The 16,831-nt window shown below is 33.2% G+C and overlaps 3 protein-coding genes across 3 annotated transcripts; all 3 read right to left on the bottom strand.

Moving 5' to 3' along the window:
• Positions 1–101: 101 nt before the first annotated feature.
• On the bottom strand, positions 102–8,430 carry pink1 (PTEN induced kinase 1). Its single transcript, XM_051096643.1, has 8 exons — positions 7,939–8,430; positions 6,082–6,360; positions 5,858–5,961; positions 5,592–5,774; positions 3,990–4,153; positions 3,735–3,859; positions 3,212–3,442; positions 102–2,019 (listed from the first exon to the last, which is right to left on the bottom strand). The coding sequence occupies exons 1-8, from the start codon at positions 8,293–8,295 to the stop codon at positions 1,729–1,731; spliced, it is 1,734 nt and encodes a 577-aa protein (XP_050952600.1). The 5' UTR covers positions 8,296–8,430; the 3' UTR covers positions 102–1,728.
• A 95-nt stretch (positions 8,431–8,525) lies between these two features.
• On the bottom strand, positions 8,526–9,849 carry cdaa (cytidine deaminase a). The gene is made up of 4 exons (XM_051096645.1): positions 9,706–9,849; positions 9,180–9,291; positions 9,042–9,099; positions 8,526–8,775 (listed from the first exon to the last, which is right to left on the bottom strand). The coding sequence occupies exons 1-4, from the start codon at positions 9,830–9,832 to the stop codon at positions 8,653–8,655; spliced, it is 420 nt and encodes a 139-aa protein (XP_050952602.1). The 5' UTR covers positions 9,833–9,849; the 3' UTR covers positions 8,526–8,652.
• Positions 9,850–10,241: 392 nt separating this feature from the next.
• LOC127154813 (trypsin) lies at positions 10,242–16,277 on the bottom strand. Its single transcript, XM_051096644.1, has 6 exons — positions 15,910–16,277; positions 15,572–15,630; positions 15,145–15,295; positions 14,894–15,035; positions 12,245–12,502; positions 10,242–10,903 (listed from the first exon to the last, which is right to left on the bottom strand). The coding sequence occupies exons 2-6, from the start codon at positions 15,618–15,620 to the stop codon at positions 10,751–10,753; spliced, it is 753 nt and encodes a 250-aa protein (XP_050952601.1). The 5' UTR covers positions 15,621–15,630; positions 15,910–16,277; the 3' UTR covers positions 10,242–10,750.
• Between the last annotated feature and the right edge of the window lie 554 nt (positions 16,278–16,831).

Genomic DNA, 16,831 nt, shown 5'->3' on the forward strand with positions numbered 1-16,831 from the left:
ATGGTTACGAAGTATGCAGCATGCATACTATATTATGCATTACATTTTAATGACCGATATTGTTTTTTTAGTAAGTCCAACTAATAATTCTTATGCAAAAATAATTTTTGATTATTTTTATTGATGCATTTTGAAACAACAAAAAACTTAAAAACAAAAGATTACAATAATTTTAAATTATTCTAATTAACAATGATAATAATAATAATTAGTAATCATTATTACATACTATTTTTATCTAAGCAGATTTGTTGACAAAAGCTGTCAAAAACAGATCATGTTTCAAAAGACAAAAATATACACTATTAGTCAAAAGTTTTTGAACAGTTAGATTTTTAATGTTTTTTAAAGTAGTGTCTTCTGCTCCCCAAGCCGGCATTTATTTGATCCAAAGTACAGCAAAAACAGTAAAATTTTGAAATATTTTTATAATTTCAAATAACTGCATTTTATTTGAATATATTTTAAAATGTAATTTATTCCTGTGATCGAAGCCAAATTTTTAGCATTATTACTCCAGTCTTCAGTGTCACATGATCCTTCAGAAATCATTCTAATATGCTGATTTGCTGTTCAAGAAACCTTTTTATAATTATAATTTTCATTATTTAAAACAGTTGAGTTTTGTACAGCATTTATCTGAAATAAAAAGCTTTTGTAACATTATATATTCATTTATTTTTTTGAAAGAAATTATAGAAATTAATACTTTTATTTAGCAAGGATGCTTTAAATTGAACAAAAGTGATGATAAAGACATTTATAATGTACAAATAATTTCTATTTGAGATAAATGCTGTTCTTCTCAACTTTCTATTTATCAAAGAAATCTGAAAACATTCTACTCAGCTGTTTTCAACATAATAATAATAATAATAAATGTTTTTTGAGCAGCAAATCAGAATATTAGAATGATTTCTGAAGGATCATGTGACTGCAGTAATGATGCTAAAAATTCAGCTTTGAAATCACAGGAATAAATTACATTTTAAAATATATTCTAATAGAAAACAGTTATTTTAAACAGTCAAAATATTTCAAAATTATATTTTTGCTGTACTTTGGATCAAATAAATGCAGGCTTGGTGAGCAGAAGAGACTTTTTAAAAAACATTAAAAATCTTACCGTTTAAAAACTTTGCCTGGTAGTGTATATTTCGCTTATCTATACATCATAATAAATTGCACAATTTTTCTATATATATATATTTATAAGAAAACATGCATTCAAAATTCACCCTATACCCTTGTAATGCACATTCACAATGCCTGGTCTTATTTTGCGATTCATCTGAACATGTTCTTTCAAAGACTGTCATAGTGAACTTATCAAAACATAATCACTTGCTCTATCTCTGAAATGACGTCACAAATCCACAAATTATTTTTTCAGCCACTCCAACCAACTCTGTGCTGGTAACACACACATTTCCTAATGCAATCAGTTACCAAAAGTTAAAATGAAATTTGTATTGAATATCCTGTCATTTATTTGCCTGCTTTTTAAGCAATATTCAGTATACTGTGGATATTAATGCATGATTTTGTACCTGGTTAAACTTATTCTAAAGAGTCACCAACAGCATCTTAATGCATATAGTAAAAAGTGCAAATGCAGCCACAATTTCAAAATATGTCAGTGATGAACATTAAAGTGCTTCCACAGTCTACAAAAATGATTGGTACTGAGCTGTGCTTGTTTCTATAATAAACACTCACTCACACAGACTATGGTTCAGTGTAGTGCGCTAGCAGGGATTTCCACTGCTGTTGTCCGTACATGAGGAAGCTGACTGCGGCGCGGAGATCCTCCAGGTCTATGTTGGCGAGGAAGCATCTCTGGAGTTCAGCTTCCACCGAGCTCCCGCCGGAGCCTCGACCCTTCAGCAGCACCACAGCAGACTGACACAGCAGCCAGTCCGTCAGCTCATCCATTCTGGCCCGATCCAAGCTGGCCAACACACGCTTGCCCCACAGGCTGATGTGAAGCATGTTAGCGGCCACACGTGCACTGGGGCGCTGCAAATCATCAGGGAAATTAAGACATAAATCAGTCAGTGAACTGGTTTGTATTCTCAGTTTTTATACTGAAGTGCTGTGGAGTTTTTATATGGGTAAATCAGAGATTTTAAAGCATAATTTTTATGACAGATACAAATCATTTTAATATGTCCAATAACTGGCATGCAGAAATTATTTTTATTTTACTACATAATTATATATAGTATTATATATATATATATATATACATAAAATTATATAAATAATAGCATTTATTTATATGTGTATGTATATATATATATATATATATATATATATATATATAAAATTAACAGTATAATTTCAATACATAATTTACAATAATATAACATTTTCTTAAGAAGCAATTAATATACAAAAACACAAGTAACAACAATCAATTTAATCAATGATAATTTTTTTTAACATTCTTCCGGTAAAGACCTTTTTAAATATGGCTGCATTTTTGCTTAAAAAAAAAAAAACCACACAATAGTAATATTACAACAATAAAAACATGCATTATTATTATTATTAAAATAATAATCTGAATGAATTATCTGAATGAAGATGAAATCTGTGTAAAAGTATTGCTTAAAATTAATATTTTAGGACCATTAAATCTTTTTGAAATGTGACTACTTAAAATATAACTTTAAAAAACTTATTTTTTTTATGACTCAAATATAAATGAAAACATCACATAACCTTTAAAAACAATGAAACAAACAAACAAACAAAAAAATTACTATTTTTTTAACTCAATTATATAAATTCTAAAAATATTTTTATATAAATATTTTAACACTTTCAAAATGTATTGCTTTAAATCTTTTTGAAACGTGACTACTTAAAATATAATTTTAAAAAAAGGACATATTTTTTATGATCCAAATATACACAAAAACAATGCATAATCTTTCAAAAAAAACCAAAACAAAAAACAAATATATTTTTTAACTCAATTATATACATTATATTAATTCTAAAAACATTTTTATATAAATAATTTTAACCCAATTAAGATTTTGGGTTAAACTAAGATTCACTTGTGTTTTATATATGCTGTAAAGCATAAAAAAATCTTTAATGAAATGAAAAACAACTACTTTATTGAAAAATAAATAAATAAATAAAATAAATTGGTACTTGGTAATAAAAATAGCCTTTTTCAGTATATGCAAGATTATACCTTGTGAGTGTTTCTGCGTAGCAGTAGTTTCACTACTAGCTGAACATCCTCAGGTACAGCAGCAGGAAGTGGAGGAAGTTGTTTTTCCTGATAAGTGCGACTCTCCAGTCCCTTTGAGCTGTAGAACGGGTTCGGCTGCCTGAAGAGCTCATAGGCAATGGCTCCTACGGCCCAGGCATCTGCTTTACTGTAATCGATCATCACACCTGGACCTGGTACTGCTATGGCCACCTAGAGGACAAAGTAAACATAAATACATTTCATTTCATAAATAAAAAATGTTCAGTAATAATCAAATAAACGCATCCTTGATGAACATAAGAGATGTCTTACAAAAATACTAAAAAAATCCTTGCTTTCCTTAAACTTTTGAACAGAAGTGTACATGCAAACGTATGTAGAATGTGCAAAAATATTACATATTTTTTAAATATTAAATGTCCTTAAACATTTTTAAAAATCTGAACTTTAAAATTCTAAACGGAAATATAAAATTTAAATTAAAATGGCAGAACTTTCTCACCTCTGGTGCCATGAGACAGGCGTTTCCCCCTTTGCTGACCCACCGGCTATTAAAGGGCAGTTTGAGGCCCAAATCCTCTGCCAGACAACAGCCGAAGTCAGTGATCACCAGTCTGGGACAACCAACTTTAAAAAACAAAAAACACATTACAGCAATGTTACAGTTAATGTGATTAAAGCCTCTACCTAATGGTCGCATAATGCTGCAAGTGTACGCGGGCATAAAATGTTGTCTGCCCTGTCTGGAGCCACTTACCGCTGTCAAGTTCCAGGAGCACATTGTCTGATTTGAGGTCTCTGTGAGCGATGCCCTGCTTGCAGAGGTGGTCCACGCCTTCCAGAAGCTGCAGCAGCATTAGAGATGCCTGCATCCGGTTCGGCACACACACCTCCAGGTACTGACGCAGGGTGCATGGGAAACTACCGCACAGACACATCAATCATGATTTAAAAAAAAAAAAAAAAAAACCCACAAGAACCATCTGCCAAAAAAATTGTCTAAAGGCCTGTTTGTTTTTTTGGTGGCATGTAAAAAAAAAATATATATTTAATATATTCTAAAGTAACAGTTTTATTAAATTAAATAGTTTTATATAACAATATTATAAAATATAATATACTATTTACTATTATGTTCATTATAATTTATTATCTATTAGTACTTATTTTTATTTGTTATTCTCATAATAAATAAATATTAAAATAATGATATTGATAATTAATAAGAATTATTAGAATTTTTCATTTGTTTTCAAAAGTTTTTATTTTCATAAATATTGCACTAAATAAATAATGATACTACTACTAATAATTTAATACTACTATTTACTCATTTTTAGTTCACTTAGTTTTTATAATAAATAAATATAATAACAATTAACATTATTTATATTCATATTTCATAAATCTTTATTTTATTCCTAAGTATTATTATTATTTTATTTCTTTATTATTACGTTTATAACAATACATTTTTAATAAGTATTACTTTAATATAATACAAATTAAACTATATATATATATATATATATATTTTAATTTTATTTATTGTTTTATAAAATAATGTTTTATAAAAAATAAAATAATTTTCATAATAAAGAAATATTGTACTAAATAAATAAGGATACTAATAAAAATAATTATTATTATTTATTTTTATTTAATTTCATAGTTTTTATAACAAACATCATACACATTGTTAATAAATAAATATAACAATTATCATTATTTATTTATATTAATTATTTTTATTTGAGATATTGTGTTTATAAAAACACATTATAATTAATAAACAATTGATTTATATTTTAAAATAATTTATTCTTAATCATTGTTTATTAAAAAAATATTACTTGAATATAATAAAAAATAAACAATTTATTTTATTCTGTTTAACAAATATTTTTGTTATTTTCATAATACTGTACCAAATAAAGATACATATAATAATAATTATTATTATTCATTTTTATTTGATTTATTAGTTTTTATAAAAAAAATACATCAACTACATATTTATAAAAAATAAATATAACAATAACTATTACAATTAATTATTTTATTTTAGATATTTGTTTTTAAGAAAATACATTTTAGAATAAATACATATAATTATTATCATTATTATTTATATTTAATACATTTTATTCTTAATTGTTTTTTGTTTATTTATTTATTGTTACTTTTATAACAATATATTTAAAAACAAATATTACTTTAATATAATAAAAATTAAACAATTTATTATTATTTTATTATTATTATTTTAAAACAAATACATTTCATAATAATAAAAAAAAATTCTCATATATTTTCATTTATTTTATATCATTAACAGAGTGCTTTCATTATTCCTCACTTCTTCATGACCAGGAACAGTGTGCGATTACTGCCCAAACCCAGTGGATTGAGTCGTGCAGGCAAGACATCAGGATACTCCTCCTGAGCTCCAGGCAGCAGCGGGACCTCAGCAGTAAAAGCGCGGTACACTGTGATCACGTTGGGATGAGCGGTCAGTCTTTTAGGCACCATTCCAAAGTGCCTGTAAAAATAGCAAAGCCATTGGCAATGATTCAGTCTATTTTAAGGCAATGTTTTACTGCTGAAGTTTACAGATGAACTCACCCATCCAGAGCGATCTCTCCTTGCTCATTTGTTAGGGCCTGTGGACATGCAGGAACCAGTTCCATAGACATAGAGCGAAGGATGGCATCACTTGATGAACCAGCCTATAGGATGGCATCAAATGCTCATTAGAAAAAGCTCCTGATGTATTCTGAAATACTGTTTTGTATATGCATTTTACTCCAAAATAGAATTAATAACGCTTAAATGCACCAAATTCTCACCCCAATGTTCCACATCATTTTCATAGCTAAAGGAAAACTCGGTGTAGCAGGAAATCTAAGCGCTCCTGCTTTCTTATTGTCATCATCTGTTTCTTTCTGGTTGAGCTCCACCAGTGAACACTTCCCGCTCTCCACAGTCGCCGCAAACGGAGCCGCTGCCTCATACACCGCTGCATTGCAACCTTTCCCGATCTGTTTCCCAATCACATAGTCCTCCAACTTGTACCCTGATGTAAAGGGTTTCAGAGGGGTCTGGAACTTCTTCTTTCTGAATACGGCCTACGTTGAAAAATCATGGTGAAAACATATAAATAAGGCTCTAAATACACCATTTTTCTTGAATTTCTTTAAATGAACATGAATAGAGATGTTGTTTTCCAATGCAATAGCATGCACTTGCTGACAAATAATAAATGCATTATGGATACAACAGATAAGCTGTTATTTGCATATATTTATAATACTCTTCGCATATCATTTGCATATGCACTTGTGCAAATTTGACTAGGTCTAAGGAAATTTAGAAGTGATTAGTAATCTGATGCAATAGATAATGCCAAATAATTACATGTAAAAACTAGGGAACTCAAAAGATTAATCGCATACAAAATAAAACTTTGACTTTGCCTTATATATGTGTGTGTACTGTGCGTAATTATTATGTATATATAAATACAAACAAATTCATGTACATATTTAAGAAATATTTACAAGTATATGTTATTATATTTTTTATAGAATTTATATTATGTATAAATACAAATACTTTGCAAATAAATAACATATTTCTCTGAAATATATACATTAATTTGTGCATATTTATATATATTATATATGATTAATCGTTTTATAGCCCTAGTGAAAACATTATTACTATGTTACCGTTAAGTATTTTGTAATCAGACTAGGTTAACTAATAACCTGTTGCTTTCTTAATTACATTTTAATTACATTAATCTAAACAATACTTTAATATTACATGTATATAACAAGAAGTAAGGAATGCAACATATAAATATCATATTACAAGCAAATGTAACATGTTAAATTATAATAACATACAATCTATACACTACCAGTCAAAGTTTGAAACAGTTAAGATTTTGAATGTTTTGAATGTCATTTTTAATGTTTTTAAGTCTTATGCTCACAAAAACTGCATTTATTTGATCTGAAATACAGTTAAAAAAACATGTATTTTTATTCATATAATTAATATTATATATAAACATATTTAATATATAAACAGGGCTGCACGATTATGACAAAAAAATTTTTATGGTCGGTTATTCCCTTGAAATTGTGATTGCGATTATTAATTACGATTATCACAGTTTACAATGAACGATGTTTTGAAAAACTTTGAAGCAATGCCACAGTTTTATATATAGTTTCTTAAAATATATATATATATATAAAAAAAAAACATACACACACAATATTAAGCAAGCAGAATATTGTAGTCTTTTTTTGTAATTGGGCCTTGAAATGATTACATAATTGTGGCATCTGTAATTGTCATCACGATTAGAAATTCGATTAATTGTGCAGCCCTATAAAAAAAAAAAAAATGCATGTGTATTTATATATACATAATAAAAATACACAGCACACACACATACATTATGTAAACAAAAACATTAATTTTGGATGAGATTAATCGTTTGACAGCACTAATTATTTTACATTTACATGGTTGGCAGACGTTTATTGCCAAAGCGAATATATTTTAAATGCATTCTGTTAATATATGACCATGCTACTTTTTGAGCTACATAAACGCTCAATTATTACTATGCTAATTTATTTTTTTATACAACGTAGTCGTGTTATGTGATGGCGTTTTTTTTTTTTTACCTGTATCTCCTGACAGAGAGCAGCGCTAGACCTGTCCTCTTCCAGCTGCTGCTCAATCAGCCCCAAACCCACCCCAAATGCCAGGAAAACAGCCCTGTTTCTGGGTGCACCACCTCCAGCCACTCTTCTGAAAGCCCCGGACTGGAGCTGGGCGGCCAGCCCGCTGAGAGACAGGCGGAAAAAGCGGTACCGACCGGGCAGGAAGGTCTGCGGCTGGACAGTGCGGGTCGGCCGGGACACACGCAGCCGCTCACCGCGGAACTTCGCTGCCACACGGCCGACTGGTTTGAAGAGCCCCAGCTGGAAAAGCGACCTCCCCAGCTCCAACCCCCGACTGAGAGCATGTTTAACTGACATTTTGAGCCGAATAACTAACTAAATTAACAATGACAGATAAACAACCGAGCCTTTTTTAGTGACCTAACTTATCCCTACATTGTTTACTGAAGGACAGTGTTTATGTAACGCTGATTGGTGAGATGCCGCTTTCAAAATAAAAGTAAAATAGACGCGTTTCAAAATAAAAGCAGATATTTTAAAATAAAAGTTCGACCGGTCAGTTCATTTTTTTTTTAAATACACAACAATTCAGAATAGGCTTATTATTTATTAGTTTACACATTTATATTTTTCCATTGAAAAATAATATAACCATACATCCAGTCAATACATTTAAAATTTGTCCTGCACATTTGCTTTGTAACACAGCTTGCTCTAATGGTCTTCTCTTGCCCTCAGGTCATCAGGGCCAAATGAACACGGCAGGAGCTCCTCTATTGTCATCAGTTTATAAGATCCATCAGTTTTTGACAGATAAACGTCCCACTGTGAGCCAAACTGCAAGACAGATGACACAACCAGTTTGTTAAATGACAGCATCAATGGAGACTGGAAAAATTGTGTAGGCTATTACTCACATTCTTTTGTAATCTCATACTTCTTTTTTATTCTAAGGCACACCTACATTTCACAAAACATGTCCAAACATGCAATTTGTTGACTCACACTGACTCATTTTTTTGGTTTTTAATGTTGGATTGTTTTGGCAAGTCATCAGTGAAAAGAATAATAATTATCGGATTTTATTTTTTAGAAGAACTGACCTCTCTCATGAACTGCCTACAGGCTCCACATGGAGAAATAAAGCGATCTTCAAGGTCACTGCACAAAAATACCAACATAATATTACTCAACTACTTACATTTTAGTCAATACATACATATAGCTATATATTGAAATACCTGGCTATTGCGATGGCTTTGAAGCTGGTATGTCCCTCAGACACAGCTTTAGAGATAGCAGTCCTCTCAGCACACAGTCCAGCAGTGTAACATGCATTCTCTACATTACAACCTGTTAAACATCACCATATGTCGAAGAACCATGAAAAACAGACACAAATTATAGCTGCAAAACAAATATATACACTACTGTTCAAAAGTTTAGATTTTTCTTAAAAAACATTTTATTCAGAAGGAATGCATTGAGTTAATCAAGTGACAGTAAAGACATTAAAATTGATCCAAACGATTTCTATTTTCAGCTTTGCATCACATGAATAAATTACATTTTAAAATATATTCAAATATAAAATGGCTATTTTAAACTGGAATAATATTTCAAATTATCACTGTATCAAATAAATTCCTTGGGTGAGTATGAGATTTTCAGAAACGTAAAAATGTAAAAATCGCAACGACCCCAGACGTTGGAGTGTTATATATGTATTTCTAGCTTCCAAAAGATATTTTTTAAGAGCATCCTCACCTGTGAAAACGGTTCCATCGCTTGTTAAGACAGCTGCTCCAACTCTGAACTTGCTGTAGGGACAGTACGCCAGATTTCTGGCTTCCTGGGATTTCTGAACAAGCGCTTCTGGGCTGCAGCTATTCATAATGTGGCTGACTGGAGACTCTGTTCTGACAGCCAGGCACTACATGGCTTCAAGTCACAAGTTACTGCAAGTGTGTGTGTGAGTGTGTGACTGTTAAACGAGGAAATTAGTGATGCAATGACTCTTTGACACTAAGCATGGAGTAATTTGTTGCAGCAATGTCAAAATTCCCATTTACTTAATAATTCATATAGATGACAAGCTGTGAATTTCCACGAACAGGATTGTGCATTGCAGCATTCTGACAATCATTAGACAGAGCACTGTCAACATGATAAACAAAGCATTTCCACTTACCTAAACGTGGTTTAAACATTTATTCTCATGAGTACTAGAAAATATTTAAGAGGCAATGCACAGAATCGTAAGTAACCAGACGGACGAGTAAAGTCCAGAGTTCAAAGACTCATAAGAGGATATGACTGCAATAAAGAGGCAAGTAAGAGCTTGTTATAAACTTTATATATTTAAAAACCAAACTGTGACAGATTCCATCTAGGTCATTCTATGAAACAGCTTCATGAGATCATATTGAAGGAGATTTTGATCTGTTCCAACATTTAGAAAAACTAAATAGAATTCAGTTTTGTAAAGAAATGTATATATTGGCACAGTTTACCTTCAAAACTAATTTCAAGCATTCATGCAAAAGCCTTATATATTAATATATATATATATATATATATATATAGAAATATTGAAAATAGGGTTAAACATAACATAAAAGATAAAATAAAGAATTTAAGCATTCATTGCTTTCTTACAGTCCAAAATATGCAAGTTAACCTATCATTTTTGAGACACTGGATGCAATAATGTGAAAGAATCAGTACTTGAAATAGGATTTATTGTTAAATTACATCCTTTTCTTAATTCAGATTAAAGCAAAACCCTCTCACATTCAGTTAAACCTGTATTTTAGCTGTCAGAGCTGATGATCCAGTCGATCCAACGGTTGTATACTCTCACTTTTGTGTAGACGCCAGGATAGTACGGAAGAGCACAGCCGATTCCCCAAGACACAATGCCTTCTAAATACCCATCGCAAATGAGAGGACCGCCCGAATCTCCCTGTTAAAGAGAGCGGGATATGCAGAAAGATGAATGCATTTGAAAATTGAATTTTTTATACACATACATTATTATTTTTTTTTTTTTTTTTTTACAAAAATGGAACTGAAGCATTTTTAATCACTAAAATTAAACGAAAAACTGGATGCCAGTGCACTCTATTTTTACTGATATTTTTGACATTCTTGTTTTCTTTTTGTGTACCTAAACTCAGTTCACACCATATCACACTTTGACTTGCACTAACATAAAGAGGCTGAACATAAAGACCTGAAAAGCTGTGCCATATCAGAGTATATCTAACATCTCTATGAATTGTCAGCAGTGGACCGCACCCTTATTCCCAGAATACCTTATTGACAGAAAACCCTTTGGCAGGACCCTTGGGAGGGTTTGTTTGCCATCATAAATTAGGGAAACTGCCGACTGCCGTGACAAAGCAGGTGAGTTTGAGGGGTCAAACTAAACTCAGGTAGAGCTCAGAACAGCTTTGAACAACCCAGTTTGAATATTTCAAAGTTTCTCAAATTGTGTCATTTTCACTCCAACATACAGAAATATTGCTTGTTCATTATTAATTTATTATTAAAGGGGACACTGTCATATGTTGCATGTCTGCAGCACACTTAGGTTGAAATTCCTCAATGGTCATGTAAAACAACACTTTTTACTTTGTCAAAAACAGCTCTGTTCACAGCTCGGTGCATGTCTCTTTAAATTGCTACTGAGCTCTGCTTATTCCCGCCCCCTCTTCCATTTTATTTTTTTGTTTTTTCGGTGACATTGCCATTAAATCCACTGTGTCCTCAGTGGCCCTACTACAAAACTACAACTACAAAACACCTGCATTGCTTACAAGATGTTGTTGCTACAGCTTTTCGAGCGTGGAGAAAATGGTGGACAGCGTACAACTGGTACAATCGCTTCTCAAAACTAGCTAAAAACTAGCCCAATTACATTTTGGTGTATAAATATCACATTATTGGGGTCGCTTAAACCCATGGATGGGAAAAACAACCCATGGCAACAGTGTTAAAGTAGTCCAATTCCGCGGGAAAACCGTGGACTAGAGTAGGGTGGAAACATGCTAATACGACAGTCTGTCAGTAGCTGTGGGCGGGGCCGAAGCAGTATGACATCATACTGCTCAGAATATCGAAAACGGCTTGATAATTGAGACTGTTTAGGTTTTTTTGGGGATTAAAAAAAAGGAGTGAATGGATTTTCATCATTGTAGGGGGGTTGTGTCCACACACAATTTTAGGACACAACAGGACCTGTTGTGCTCTATTCCATTTCCTGCCACCAGGGTTAAGGAAGTTCTCATTTGCACATAATTACCTGGCAGGCGTCTTTTCCCCCGAAGCGAGAGCCCGCACAAATCATGTTTTCGTTGACTCTGGAGTAGTAGTAGTATTGGCAGTTGCTCATGATCTCCACATCCACCGCACGCAGAATTGGTGACAGATAGAAGCTGTATATTCGCGTCACTCCCCATCCACTCACAGTGCAGCTGGTTCTTCCAGCCAGTTCAGGAGTGTCTATTGTTGGCAGTGGGGCTGGCTGAACATTAGCGTTAATCTGGGCTGGAACAGTGAGCTGGAGGAAGAAAAAAATATAGGCCAACAGTCTTCACATGCTGAATGTAATTTCTGCCAAAATCTTGAAAATAATGACAGTTTCCAAATAGGTTTCCTCATACACTCTTCCCGTCTCCCATTGGTTAAGAAGCTGACACAAAGAGCAATGTTTTGAAAGACTTATCTGTATTTGGAGAGAGTCAAGGAAACAATTTTTCATTTATTTTTCTATTGTATACAAAAATTAAACATTGCTTTATCCAACCTTTATTTCCGGCAGTAGTGAACGCGGCCAATTTCATGGGTCTGGCTTCCAGTCTCATCTGCATTCATCTATTTTTAGCTGTACAAAACAGCTTGTTTTGTTTCTTGATATTGCAAATTGGTGTGTCTTACCATGTTATTTTAATGTATTATCTTAATTATGAGCACTCTGGTTTGTACTGCAAACAGTTTTACCGTTTACCACTACTGTTATTCTTCTCGTTATTTCCCTATAGCAGATAATGAACTGAAAGTCTCAGCTATAGGCTTACTTCCGCATTAAAGAAAAAGGTTGATAGCTGAGTGGATTTACATAATGATACATTTCAATGTCTGCGGAATTGATAAAGACAAAGCATATGTTATACAATTGTTAATTGTAACGATAACGTTTCACATTCATAAATTTAAATGTTCCCGAATGCTCTAAACAAAAGTTTTCTCACTTTAAAATTGAGAAAACACACCTTCAGACTGACGGCAGAATGTCTGGGAACCTTGGCCCCAGGGTTGCCAGCTGTTCACCACAAAACTCACTCAACTGCTACTTAAAACTAAACCAAAACTAGCCCAATCGCGGTTTAGAGGAAAAAAAAAAAAAAAAAACACGTTCTGAAGGTTTTCGAAAATCCAGTGTTTAGTTGATCAAGATAAGCGCTCATTGTCAAAGCAGTAAACACAACAGCTTTTATTTTGGTTCCAGGCGGAATGTTAAAGAATGCTACACATACGTCTCCCAGAAATCCTGTTGAATTAAACCAATCGAATGACGACTTAGAAGACGACTTGTGTGCCATATGCAATGTTGCCAAGTCTGCCATTTTTCCGCAGAATTGGGTTACTTTAAACACTGTTGTCTGTGGTTTTTCATGTCCACGGATTGAAGTGAGCCCAGTAATGTAATATTTAACCCGTGGAATGAGAATTACAGCAGGGGAATTCTTTCAAAAAAACATGTATTTTACCCTCCTCAAAACGCAACTGGGCTAGTTTTAGGGACAAAAAGAAATTATGTTTTTTGAGGAAAATATTTCAGAATTTCTCTTCTTCTTCTCTTCTCTTCTCTTCTTGGCCTTCTATGGTGCCCTGGAGTTTAAATGCAGCTTCAAACGACTTTAAACCAGGGGTCACCAAACCTGGTCCTGGAGGGCTGGTGTCCCTGCAGAGTTTAGCTCCAACCCTAATCAAATACACCTGAACCAGCTAATCAGTTGAAACTTCCAGGCAGGTGTGTTGAGGAAAGATGGAAGTAAACTCTGTAGGACACCGGCCCTCCATGAACAAGTTTGGTGACCCCTGCTCTAAACAATCCCAGCCGAGGAACAAGGGTCTTATCTAGTGAAACGATCGGTTATTTTCAAAAAAAAATAAATAAATAAATAAAAAAAAATTACAATTTATATACTTTTTAACCTCAACTGCTTGTATTGTCTCTGCGTGTACTCTTGAGTATTCCGGTTCAAGACAGTTAAAAAACTGTCAAAAAACTCCCATCTCATTTTCTCTTCCAACTTCATAATCATCCTACATTGCTGCAGAAGTACCGACCCAGTGTTTACAAAGTGAACATGCAAAAAGGTCAATCGCCTTTTACAAAAAAGGGTAAAACAGCAATGTAGAAAATGAGATGGGAGTTTTTCGACATACCCTAACTGTCATGAACCGGAATACCCAGAATTCACACAGAGATAGACAAGACGAGCGTTTGAGGTTAAAATGTATATAAATTGTAATTTTTTAAATTTAAAAATTACAGATTGTTTCACTAGACAAAACCCTTCTTCCTCGGTTGGGATTGTTTAGAGCCCTTTGAAGCTGCATTTAAACTGCATTTTGGAAGTTCAAATTCGCAGGCACCACAGAAGACTTGGAGAGAAATGGAGAAAAATCCTGAAATGTTTTTCTCAAAAAACATAATTTCTTTACAACTGAAGAAAGAAAGACATGAACATCTTGGATGACAAGGGGTGAGTACATTATCTGTAATTTTTTATTCTGGAAGTGAACTATGCCTTTAACATCTAAACAAAAAAAATCTGTAGCAGGATTTGTCAGGTTGATCTCAAGTCAATATTTAGTTATGAGACAAAGTCTTCAAATTGCACCACAGAAGCAGTAGGTTTGCACCTATTATTGTGTTTCTTACCTTAATGAGCATGATGTCATTGTTAAACGTTTTTGGATTGTAGGCAAAGTGACTGTAGACTCTTAACGCGCTATATACTTGCTCAAATCCCTCTTCTACAGCAAGGTTGTGCTCACTCAACACCACCTGAATCACGCTGGCCCTGTCCATCCAAATACAATATAACATACAGGTCAAAAACGTCCTTCAATTTATATAAAATGTACCTGACCCCAAAAAATGTAATTTTAAAAGTGAGCTGCAGTACGTACGGTCTCCAGCAGTGGGCAGCAGTCAACACCCATTGAGGCTGAATGAGGGTTCCTCCACAGTAATGCTTCCTGTCAACCTGAAGGGACGCCTGGTATTTGACAGAGTAAGGCACGACCTCTTGACCTCCGATGATCCTTTGCGGCAATGCATCTAGCCAATACAAAGAGCGTGAAGAAAATGTTATTTACAGTTTGCTATATGCATATTTAGGCTATACATGCATCATTTTTAGAAGGAAAGAGCTTTATTATGATTCCATTTGCTGATTATAAATGTGCTTTTTTTAAAATAAAAAGTCGAATGTCATATCCTGAATTTCTAATGCGGAAAAGACTACTAGATGGATTTGCAACCTCCTCATATTAGACAAATTTTAAGCTGTCTGAGGTAAATAATCACTATTAAATGAAGAATTGCACTGCTTACCTCTAATCGTTACAGCGAGAACAAGAAATACCCACAACAACTGAGCCATCCTGTCAGTGCTGTAAGAAAATAAGCATCCAGAATACTGTGAAAGCTTGTAAGAAATGAAAACGAGTCTCTCAATGAATCGCTGAAGTCTTTATGTCTGCTCGCATCCTTCAAAACTGTACAATAGCAACCTGATACAGTTCAAGAGTGCAGAAGAAATATCTGATCACGGGATCATGTCACTTACGCTTTTTTTTTTTACAAGTCGATGACTATTACGAGACGTCCTAATGCCTTTTTACACATGCATGTTGAGAAAGAAAAAGGAAATAAAATATGTGAAGACTCACCAGTGATAATTCCTCGCCTCCCAAGCCTTGAATGACCTCCAACTGCTGATTTCAGTACTTCTCTCCTTTTATACTCAGACGCTCTATCCAGGTCCAGTGCTCTTGCGGCCCTGCTGTTGTCCGCGAAACAACAAACTGTACATCTATCCCACAGTATAGCAGACACTGACCTAGTACCTGACAAAGATGAAGTCCCTCAGTGTCGTGTTGAATCAGTATCTGATTCAACGCTCTTTATTATGACTTATTGTGTGCTGGAGTTTCAGAACAACACCCTGTTCATTTGTTTCAATGGCAGCGTTAAATACAAGTACTGTGGGTGTTGTCAGGCGAATGGTGTTTCAAAATATTACAAGCTTGGGTTACGCGATCGGAAATGTTTGTAACATTTTTTCCGCATATTTTTTTTTATTTTTTATTTTTTTGGAAAATACACAATTGATTGTATGCTGATACAATTCCTGATGGCTTTTCTAAACCAGAATCTGAAATTGTTCCAACTTAATAATGATTTAGACCTAAAGAGAGTATTGAGACTCCTATTTTTCACCAGTTTACCAGAACAATATATAAAATTAAAGCAAGGTAATTCAGTTAGAATCTATTTGCATTTTAATAAGCAATGCGCGGATGAAATTACGAGTTTATTAGGTAACGCCTAGCTGATTTAAAGCATTTGTTTTCAGTGTAATAAAATACTTCGAAACGGACTAGTATCTATTCATCTGTGGATGCTGTTTATGATAAATATGGTTCTCAGATTTAAGCTTTCGTGACATTTGTGACGCAGATATATTGAAATGATTCAGTTCCTTTCTAACATTTAATCCGTGCTTTATTTTCTGACGGATGTGCACATAATGAACACATTATTTCTCATATTTATATGCAACTAAAGAATTAGATTGATTTACCTTTAGTT

The sequence above is a fragment of the Labeo rohita genome, chromosome 23 (assembly GCF_022985175.1).
Source record: "Labeo rohita strain BAU-BD-2019 chromosome 23, IGBB_LRoh.1.0, whole genome shotgun sequence".
Lineage (NCBI taxonomy): Eukaryota > Metazoa > Chordata > Actinopteri > Cypriniformes > Cyprinidae > Labeo > Labeo rohita.